Genomic DNA, 10,104 nt, shown 5'->3' on the forward strand with positions numbered 1-10,104 from the left:
GGACACATCAAAGAAAAACAGAGCATTTCAACGAGGGTGCTGAATATGGAGAGGAGCCAAAGAGGGCTGTGGACTTTCAGAAAAAGGAGGGGTTAATAAGTGGTGGTGTATGTTGGCAAAAAGAAGTGAAGAGATGCGGAAGGAGAAAATTTATAGCAGAGGAAGTTGGTGTGGAGTTTTCCTCTCAAGATGTTCAGCAAAGCAGAGAAGAAAGAAAAGCACAGGCCACTGGGGAGGAGGCAGGGCTGGGGCTGGGACACCATGGGCAAAGACGGGGGCCCAAAGCGGGGCTTTTTTTTTTTTTTTTTTTTTTTTTCGTTAACTGACCCAGATTTTCTTGTTGGGAACCAAAGACAACTGAAGAATTTAAAGCTCTTTAAACTAAATCACAAAGATCCTAACCCTTGCAATTGCCTTTGGTATAAGATAGCACAAATTATAAGGCTCGTGATAGAATTCGGGTCAGTTTCTGAGACGTACAAACAAATCCCACTTTAGAAATCAGAGTAAGTGGCCATGTCGGAGAAGTACTACTTGAGTTAGTCAGCTCATCTTCCTCTCACCAACCACAGAGCAAACAGAATACATGGTTCCATCCCAGCCTACATTAGACGGTCAGTAAGCTAGTAGACACAATAGGATTGTGACCTGCTTTTCTTTGCATACGGGAATCCAATGCCCCATCCCAAGAAACCTTACTTAGGTCAGGATACACAGGACAAGCTAAAGGCTTGTAGAGCAAAAGTTAAGGTTAAAAATAAAGACAATTAAATAAAGGAAAGGGAAGCAGAAATGTACTGCTGATAAGAACCAAGACCGACACCAGTGCAGACCAAAGCCCAGGAGCTCAAATCAGCAAAGGGAAAGGCTCAGCACAGCAGAGCCAGCTCTCTCCCTCAGTCTGCCCCGGTCCGGCTGAGCCTCCCACCTCAGCCTCCCATCCCATGTGCTGAGATCACAGGCATAAGCCACTGTTTGGCCACATGACCAATCTTTTAAAATGTCTTAAGGTTTACTCATGTGTCTAAGTGTTTACAGCCGTGTATCTATGTACCCCATGTGTGTGCTGGGTGCTCCAAATCAGGAAAGAGTGTCAGTTGCCCTGGTACCAGATGAATGGTTAGGGACAACCACATGTTGTTCCAGGGGTACATCTGGGAGTCAAGTGCTCTTAAACCCGGTCATCTTCCCAACCCCCATAAAACCGACCTAAGTTTGGGTTTTCAATTAAACACTTAACATTGATTTCCAACATTTATTCAAGATTTTAAGATTCAGTAAGAACTAATCATTTTAAAACTAGGGTCTTACTCTGTAGCCCAAGCTGACCTCATACCAGGGGCGACCCTCCTGTTTCTCGGTGTCGGGACGCTCATATGGAAACAGCCTTATCTGCCTTCCTTTGGGGGCCTGGGAGTGGGTACTAAATGGCAGGTTGGGTACCATGGTCGGCACAGAGAACTTTCTTCTTATACCACCATCTTTGTGGTCATGGGCCAACATGGTTCCAGTTTACCTGAGAAATCCAAACAACTATTCCAACACAGAAAGCCTCTTTAGAACCAGGAACTACTGCAAAGACCCCAATAATCTGGCCCTTCATAGTCCCTGGAGCCCTTCCTTCACACAGGCCCCTGGACAGACCTAGCCAGCCTGTCATACCTTCTGGCTTGCATGAATGGTGGCCTCCTCATTTTCAGAAGCCTCAGCAGCATGAGCCTCACCTCCTGCCTCGGCTTTCCTGGATCCTCCACTCTAGGAAGACTCTGTAAGGCCTTTCCTCTGCCCTTCCCCTCAGGCTTCCCAGCTCTAACCTGCCTCGCTGTCTATTCAGCCACGAGCTATGAATTCAGGGGACTTGCACTTTGCTGCCAGCTAGGCAGAAAACAGCCCCTTCCATGATTCCTTTGGATTCAGTCAAGACCTTCTCCCCAGGCTCTAGTCCCCAAATCTCCCAGAGCCATCATCTCCAAACACTGTGCTCCGTCCCATTTGGGCGGGCAAAGCAGGCAGGGTTGGGGTGACTCAGCCCCGGAATGAGCTCACTTCCTCACTCTGCGCACCTGCCTGCACTGCTGGAACACAGCCTGGCCCAGCTCTGGCGGATGTTTTCCTTGTCCCTGCATAGGTGGCCTGTGCCAACCCCTCACCACGACCCTGCCCTGCCCCTTGCCCCAAAGGCTACTCCCCTGGGACTCAGTGGGCTGGGCTCTAACCACTGATGCCCCTACACACACCACTGCTCAGGCCATCAGCCAGGTCCCCACTGCCCTGTAATCTCTGAAAGGAATTCTGCTCAGCCTCCGCCTCCTTCCAGAAGTTCCCACATTTACAGGCCTTCACCTGCATTTCAGGAGGCTAGTCCTCACTTTGCAGTTTGGTGTGGCTCATACACTAATGTCCATCACGTCCCATTTCCAGCACCTTCTCTGCCTCCAGGATCTCTAGCCTCACTTGCCTTGTCTCTAGCTACTGCAGAAAATGGTCTATGCTCAGCCTTCAGGTGGGTCTCCCCCAAAGGCAGTGGGAGAGCTAACTACTAAGCCAACGTCTAAGCTTGATCTTTTCTAATCCCTCTCCAGCCAAGACAGCAAGGAGTAGTCAAGGAGCAAGGCAAGAAGAACAAAGGGATAAGACCAGACAGATCTGTGCCTTCTCCTCCACAGCCCCAGGAGCTTAGCTGGGTGTCCCCTGCTAAGTTTTCTTTTGTTTTTATCTTGATATCCATCTGAAAAGAAATCATGTTTTCTTCCGCTCAATTTTGGGGGTGTTTGGGGTGGAACCTGGGACACTGAAATAAATGGTAAGTAAACACTCTATCACCGAGCTACATCCCCAGCCAAGGCAAAAGGTATCCTGGAAGAAGGCGGCTAAGGAGTTGGAGGTGAACTGACAGTAGCTGCTGAATGAAGAGGTGATGGGGGGGGGGGGGGAGAAGAGGGGGCACCTGAAAAAGCCTGCCAGATGTAAGTTGCATCTGCTGTGCTAGGGGACGGAGAGTAAAGGGAGGGGTGGATGGGACTGCAGGCCTGAGTGAAAACCACAACAAAGGTCCTAGGAGCAGGAAAGAAGAACTACAAAAGCCCAGTTAGACCAGGGTCACAAAGGAGTCATGGAGTCCACATGAGGGGAAGAGGGGAAAGTCAGAGTCCAAATAAGAAAAAGCAGAGTCCTAGAGTTAGCTGAATGGCAGGTAAGCCAGGATCCCTCTTCCAGGGCATGGAAGTGGGAAAGGCAGCTTTATCAACATCACCTTCCAACTCGGATGTCAAGGACTGAAACCAAAAGGCTCCCAGGACCACATAGGTCTTTGCAGGAGGCAGTAGGGGTGTGAAAGCGTACATGTGAAAGGCAGAAGCTGGCCTGCAGAGTCGACAAGAGAAGCCCTCATCTGTGCAGAGCTACTTATCGCTGTCCAGAGGAAAGAACATTTTTGTCTCTGAGCTTTAGCCTCAGTCAGTGGCTATTTTCTGAGGGCCATGGGCCAAAGATGGTGCTGAGAACATCCCGTGTGCTCTCTACCTCACAAGGCCACGAGCTGGCGTTTCTACTCTTCATACACAGATGAGGCAGCAGGAGAGCAGGTGAAATGACCTGTGCAATGTCAGATAGCCAGTGAGAAGTCACGATGTGAATCCCAGCACTCTTCCAGAGCCTGGAGAAACTCAGACCTTAGAAAGCTTTGTTTTATCATGAGGAAAGAGAGGGCATCTGTGTGAATGTGGGGTGACTTCTGTTAGGGTATTTAGAGATACCTCTCTTTGAGGGAGGGAGGCAGAAACATTGCCAGGAATGGGACAATCTTGCATCTGCTGTCCACTTGGGCTATAAATGCAAAGTTTCTCTTTGGGGTGCCTATGGATGAACCCCTCTCCTCAAAATGCTGAGGGCAGCCATTTTTCAGATGCATCAGGGAAACCCTGCCCTGGGAGCTGAAGGAAACACACTCTCCATTCCAGATGCCTGCCTGCTCTCCTGGAGACTTTGGCAGTTGCACCCTTGTGCAACTCCTTGGTTTGGCTGGGGCACAGGATTAGCCATCCCCAGGAAATGCCTCCCTCCGGTCCAGGCAGGGATCCCAGCACACACACCCCTGCTGGTGGTGGAGGGGTTGATGGAATGCTTCCTCCCTGCAGGTCAAGGAGATCTGGGGACCACCTGGGGCCTTCAACCCTCCTCCTCCTGGCTGTGGAAGTGCCCAGTCCAGTGCTCCTTCCATGGCCACCTCCCTCCTCCTGGCTGTGTGGGGCATGAATCAGCTCTCACAGCTTGTTAAAAGCTGGACCTCTTGTTTTCATGCCCTCACCTCAGGAAACAGAGTTCCAGCCTGTCCAGCTCTCCTCAGCAGGGGGCCAGGGTCCTCACTTTATAAACATTCTCAGCCTGTAAGAGCAGAGGGCACTGCCATGGTATGAGACTGGAGACCAAAGAGAGAGAAACTCAAGAGTCAAGGAGCAAGGCAAGAAGAGCAAAGGGATAAGACCAGACGGATCTGAGCAGAAGCCAGGAGGGTTCTGAAAGCTGAGCTTGCGGGAATGGCTCTAAGGATGATGCTCTGGGCTGGCCAGGCCAAGGGGATCCTGGGAGGCTGGAGGATCATCTGCTTGGTGGTGTCTCTGTTCCTGCAGCACCCAGGAGTTAACAGCAAGTGTTACTTTCAAGCTCAAGGTAAGGAGGACTGACGGTTAAGGAAAAGATGAGGAGAGTGATGACGGCTTAGAGATGCCTGTGTTGGACTATCCAGTCCTTCAACCTGTCAAACAGGAAGGCTATATGGAGGGGTAGTATGCACGCATCCTCTCCCACCCCAGACCAGGAGAGACTGCTGCTAACACTCCCAATCCTCACCCTTCCCTAGCCCCCTGCCACTACGAAGGTAAACACTTCACTCTGGGTGAGTCTTGGCTCCGCAAGGACTGCTTCCATTGTACCTGTCTGCATCCTGTCGGTGTGGGCTGCTGTGACACGTAAGTAGTCAAAAGCAGCCAGAGGGGAGCCTCTGCTGTGCCTAAGGCATGGCCAGGGAGTCCCTAGATCTCTGTGAGGCAAGAGTAAACAGAAGGGCATCCATCATGAGACTGCAGATGTGAAGGCACCAATGAGAGGGGAGTCGAGGTAGATCTACAGGAAGTATTCCTGCTGGGGACACTAAAGAGTCCTTATGTGGAGTAGAGAGCTTAGCGCAGGGTGCTGCAACACTAAAGGAGGGGTGGGAGGATGGCTGAGTGGGAAGGGCAGGCCCCAAAGGTGGCTTCTTACTGTACTGACTCCCTCCCTGTCTTTGGTTCTCTAGGTCTCAGCATCCCATTGACTTTCCTGCTGGGTGTGAAGTGCTACAGGAGGCAGGAACCTGTCAATTTTCCCTGGTGCAAAAAGCTGACCCTCGACTGCCCTGCAAAGGGGGAGGACCCGACTTAGAATGGGGCTCAGCTAACACCCCTGTTCCTGGGGCTCCTGCCCCTCACTCCAGCTAAAGGCTCACCCATCTGCCAACTGCTCACTGCTGCTGCCACTTCCAGGGAAACCACTAGCAGCTGCCAACTCCCTCCAAATAAATAAATTAATGCTACAGCTGAAAGCCTGTTTCTCATCGCCTGTGCTACAGGGCCCCAGGTGGGAAAAGTGGGCCCCTACTGAAGTCCAGCTGTTGAGTTCTCAGTTTCTTGAAAAAACGAGTTGCCATGGTGGGTATATGAGCAGGTTTCAGATGGTTATACTGCTTGTGCTAGGGCCTGGGGCAGCATATGAGACCAAGGTGGGGCTTGTAGGAAGTACTTTGATGGGGAGGTCCCAGCTGAAGGTGTCTACAGGCACCTGTTCAGGCCCTGTCCAGGTCGCAGGCTCAGGCTGCTCCAACGGGGGCAGAAGTACCAATCCCGGTTCTCGGGATGTTACAAATTCAAAATGTAATCGCCACTTCAAGGACACTGTAAAAGAAAAAGACAGAAGTAGATGCTCTAAAACTGGGTTTCTCAACCTGTGGGTCATGACCCCTGGGAGTCAAACGACATTGGAAAACACAGATGTTTACGTTATGATTCATGACAGTAGCAAAATTTCAGTTATGAAGTATCAACAAATAATTTTACGGTTGTGGGTCAATACAACATGAGGAACTGTATTACAGGGTCGCAGCGTTAGGAAGGTTGAGAACCACTGCTCTAAAAGCAAGAAAAAGGCCAGGTTTGGTGGCACACACTTATCCCAGGACTAGGTGAAGGCAGGACCACAAGTTCAAGGTCAGTTTGATGCCAGCTGGGGAGACTTCATATTAAATATATCCCCAATATCAAAAGCCAACCAAACAAAAGACAAACAGCTGGAAGGCAGGACAAGCCAGTGACAGGTTAGTAAACCACAAAACAAAAAACTCAGAGCCATCACGATGCCACCAAGCCTGATGACCTGAATCAGGACCCACATGGTAGAAAGAACCAATTCCAGGAAGCTGTTCTCTGACCTGAACACATTTGGCAATGCATGTGCCCTGATCCACATGAAAGAAAGTAATTATGTACATTGAAAATTCTCTGACCAGCACTCCGGAAAAGGAGGCAGAGCAGGTGGCTTTCTGTGAGTTTGAATCCAGCCTGGTTTACATAGGAACTCCAGGTCAGCCAAAGCTACCTACACAGTGAGAGATCCTGTCTTAAAAACAAGCAAACAGGGCTGGAGAGATGGCTCAGCAGTTAAGAGCACTGACTGCTCTTCCAGAGGTCCTGAGTTCAATTCCCAGCAACCACATGGTGGCTCACAACCATCTGTAATGGGATCTGATGCCCTCTTCTGTGAGTCTGAAGACACGGATGGTATACTCATATACATAAAATAAATAGATAATTCTTTAAAAAAAAAAAAAAAAAAAACAAGCAAACAAAAAAATACTTTTTAGAAGAACAAAACAGTGTATCCATAATGAAGAGAAGGTACAGGTCAGAGAACTTTAAGAAACTTGTTTTTAAGAAACCTGGTATTAACATGGTAACCAGAGATGCTATTAAAGATATCGGTACCAACTATCTAGTAACCCAGGATTGGGATAGTCATGACTATGTATCCTGAAGTGAATGTGCTGAGAGACCAGAGACCAGTGCATCACAGAGGTAGGAACAGTATTTAGGGGTCAGCACACCTAAGAAACAGAGGTGGAATGGAAAGATGTAAAAAACGCAGAGGCTGGTCTAGATGTGGGTATGTCTGGGAGAGCTTTAGAGATCAAGGCCCACTACACTCTACCTAAGCCCAGCACTTACTCCTCCTACTTCTCTCTCCAGTAGTGGTTGGGTTCTTACCAACGGCAGTGCAGAAGCCAGGGGTGGAGCAAAGAGGGATGGGGAGAGAGAAGCTGGTTCTAGTTGTATGTAGGCAGGACTCCTGGTGCCGAGCATGAGTCACATGGGACACTGAAGGGACAACTCCAGTCCCGCGGCGCCGCTGGTATTCAGGCTGTACCCGCTCTTCGGTTTGCAAGCTTACTGAAAACTGGGAGCAAGAAGAGAGATGTACACTAGCAGGAGGCATCTGGAAATATGGACTGTAAGTTAGAGGTAGCCCTGAGGTACCCCAGTTTCCACTTCTACAAAGCACCCCTCTTTACGAAGGCCCCTTTTCCACCCTCACCCCTCAGCAGCACAATAAAAGCTGCTCTTTCCTCACCTGCAGACAAGCTACGGTTCCTTCCCCTAAGTTTAAGGTCCCCACCACGTCCTCGCCAAGTCTGTACACAGATTTGAAGATACCAAATGTCCCGACTTTCCCTCGGCCATCACTGATATTGTATAGATCTGAGGAGAATGAGATGCCGAAAGGCTACAGTTTATACTGTGGAATACGTAGGAGTGAGTCTCAGAGGCCAAAAGAAGGCTTTTCTCTGTAATGGGGGCAAAACATTAGTGGCCCCCTGAGAGACACGGTAGACTTCTCAGACAAAAATACATGGAGGGAGGGAGGGAGGGGCTGGTACAGGGCAATCCTGAAAGGATGCTCACGGAGGCTGCGGCAGGATGTGGCAGCCATGAGGCGCTCCCCAGCTAGCTCAGCCAGCCACGAGTCCTTCTTCCCACTGTCATCCTCCTCTAAGAACGGACTGGATGGCGCCACAGCCTCATCCTGGGGGAAGCAGACATCTTGAAGACCTAGAAAGGATGAGCAGAGACAATGCTGGGAGGAGCCAGAGATTAAACAGACAGCTGGTTTTAGATCACGTCCTGAGAAGGGGAGCCATGCCTGAGGTCTGTATCTTAACTTACTCTCCATCTCTTGTCCCCAGCACTGTCCCTAAAACCAGGAGTCTCTGTAGGTCCTCTCACACTATGCTTAGTAACCCTCTCCCCCCACCTATTCCTCCAGGAACCTAACTTACCAGTCAGCACAAGAACTCTCAGAGGGACTCGGAGTAAAGTGATGGGTGAGTTCACACGCTGGCAGCCAATGGTCAATTTGTAGACATATTTGACTGACTGACCCCGAAAGGAAGGTGGCCCCTCTGTGGGCAGCACTTCACTGTAGGAGTCTGGTTGGAAAACAGTAGTCAGGGCAGCTAGAGGCAGCCATGGTCCTCCCTCCAGAAGACTTAAAAGGCAATCTAGGGTTAGAAGGCAATCACTCACATGACTTGGATTCTCCAGGGTCTAGCCTCAGGTCACAAAACAGAATTTTTGGTGGAGTAGAAAGGATACACTGGCCCCTCTCACCTATGAAAAGTCAGAAAGACTTCAATGAAATGACTCCATTACTGGGCAGGGTCACACAGCAAGTGGAGGCAGGGGAAGCCGCCAACTCTTTCTGTTGTAATATGGGAAGTCTTATAGCCCCACATCAAGCTACCTTCTCCTCCACCACTGATATGTTGGTGACCATGTCATACAAGAACAACTTAACTTTACCCTTGGGTGACAATGACCTTCCCTCCCTCCATGACTCTCCCTCTAACCTCGGTGTGGCAGAAAGACAGTCTGACTGTCAGGCTGGACATCCGGCTGACTAGAGTCAGGGGGTGGTAGTGCTACTCGACTCTCGCTGGCATGGAACTGGCAGTGGATCTGGGCACTGGCCCAGGCCAGAGCCTCACTGTAGGAAAGGGAAATGAAAGAATGAGAAGCTAGTTCCTGACCTCACCGATGCTTTCCCTAGACTATTGTCTGACAAGATCACCAAGGTTAGATGACTGTCTTAGTGACCAGGGAATGCAGAACCCCCGAAATAAAACCATTACACAAAGAGAAGTACACTGAGTTCAAAAAGGAGCGACACCGGGAGGAGGAGCAAAGGTGGATAAGGGGTCCTGTCATCCACATCTTTTGTTTAAAAGCCCTTCATTACACTGAGAGTACAATGAAGAAAAAGTGGTGATGGCAGTGTAGCTACAGAACAACCAAAGCTCTGATTTAGAACGAGCGATACCAGGCTTCCTCGCGGAAGGGCCACCACCTTCAGTACTAGCACCCCCACCTGGATGCAGAAGTGGCCGTCGGGGGCAGGGGATTAGTGACAGTCACCACACATTCCAGAGCCTCCCCCGCCAGAAATACAGGACCTCGGCTCAGCTCAGCTACCACTTCAATCATGGCAGCTCCAGAACCAAATCTAGAAGGAAACAAGAGTGCCAGAAGTCAGTACAGGGGAATGGAGGAAGGAGTGTTTAAGACCTACGGTTATGTCTAGACCTGGGTCCCAGGGGGCAAGAAGTGGGGTTTTTCAAGTTTCAGTGAGGGTGGAAAGCACTGGAGTTTGGCTCTGTACTGCCTGCCTGAGAGCGTCGCTTTAGCTACAGACCTCCCAGCGCCCAGGGTTAGGCCCCTTGCGCCGCCTCCCAGGCCTGCTTCTGTCCCCGCTTCCCTCGAGGCTCCAAGTTCTAGCCCAGGACGGCGCCGCGCGTCACGTCTCTGGATCCAAACTCAGACTCTTACACATGGAGGTCCTCACCTACCCGCCCCTGCGAGACCAGCTCGGAGCTCCGAGGCATCCGCGGAGTCTATCGCGCGGCAGAGGCGGGACTTCCTTTGTCACATCTCAGGGTTGAGGCTCCCCTTCCGGTCCGACCTGCGGGGTGCTTCCGGCCGGAAAGGGATCGGGTGGTCCCGGGGCTCCGGGTCACCTGCCCAG

The 10,104-nt window shown here is 50.6% G+C and overlaps 2 protein-coding genes across 3 annotated transcripts; one reads left to right on the top strand and one right to left on the bottom strand.

Moving 5' to 3' along the window:
• Nucleotides 1-1,241: 1,241 nt before the first annotated feature.
• On the bottom strand, nt 1,242-10,071 carry Rgp1 (RGP1 partner of RAB6A GEF complex). Of its 2 annotated transcripts, none has more exons than XM_034503064.2 (9): nt 9,929-10,071; nt 9,451-9,585; nt 8,933-9,069; nt 8,610-8,693; nt 8,363-8,512; nt 7,989-8,135; nt 7,657-7,784; nt 7,293-7,482; nt 1,242-5,927 (listed from the first exon to the last, which is right to left on the bottom strand). In XM_034503064.2, exons 2-9 carry the CDS (start codon nt 9,564-9,566, stop codon nt 5,704-5,706), a joined length of 1,176 nt encoding a protein of 391 aa, XP_034358955.1. In that variant the 5' UTR covers nt 9,567-9,585; nt 9,929-10,071; the 3' UTR covers nt 1,242-5,703. The 2 variants fall into 2 exon arrangements, with proteins under 2 accessions (XP_034358955.1, XP_034358956.1); XM_034503065.2 differs by having other exon boundaries at nt 9,925-10,069.
• Msmp (microseminoprotein, prostate associated) lies at nt 4,536-5,654 on the top strand. Its single transcript, XM_034503067.2, has 3 exons — nt 4,536-4,668; nt 4,859-4,967; nt 5,294-5,654. Exons 1-3 carry the CDS (start codon nt 4,536-4,538, stop codon nt 5,472-5,474), a joined length of 423 nt encoding a protein of 140 aa, XP_034358958.1. The 3' UTR covers nt 5,475-5,654.
• Nucleotides 10,072-10,104: the final 33 nt, after the last annotated feature.

The sequence above is a fragment of the Arvicanthis niloticus genome, chromosome 5 (genome assembly GCF_011762505.2).
Source record: "Arvicanthis niloticus isolate mArvNil1 chromosome 5, mArvNil1.pat.X, whole genome shotgun sequence".
NCBI classification, from domain to species: Eukaryota; Metazoa; Chordata; class Mammalia; order Rodentia; family Muridae; genus Arvicanthis; species Arvicanthis niloticus.

Excerpts from the sequence above, each read along its gene's own strand:
- Msmp (XM_034503067.2), top strand. The coding sequence starts at position 4,536 with ATGGCTCTAAGGATGATGCTCTGGGCTGGCCAGGCCAAGGGGATCCTG. Across the intron at positions 4,669-4,858 it reads GTGTTACTTTCAAGCTCAAG|CCCCCTGCCACTACGAAGGT; the intron begins GTAAGGAGGACT and ends ACCCTTCCCTAG. Across the intron at positions 4,968-5,293 it reads GGTGTGGGCTGCTGTGACAC|GTCTCAGCATCCCATTGACT; the intron begins GTAAGTAGTCAA and ends TTGGTTCTCTAG.
- Rgp1 (XM_034503064.2), bottom strand. The coding sequence starts at position 9,566 with ATGATTGAAGTGGTAGCTGAGCTGAGCCGAGGTCCTGTATTTCTGGCG. Across the intron at positions 8,513-8,609 it reads CCCTGGAGAATCCAAGTCAT|ACTCCTACAGTGAAGTGCTG; the intron begins GTGAGTGATTGC and ends TTTTCCAACCAG. Across the intron at positions 5,928-7,292 it reads TGGCTTCTGCACTGCCGTTG|TGTCCTTGAAGTGGCGATTA; the intron begins GTAAGAACCCAA and ends TTTCTTTTACAG.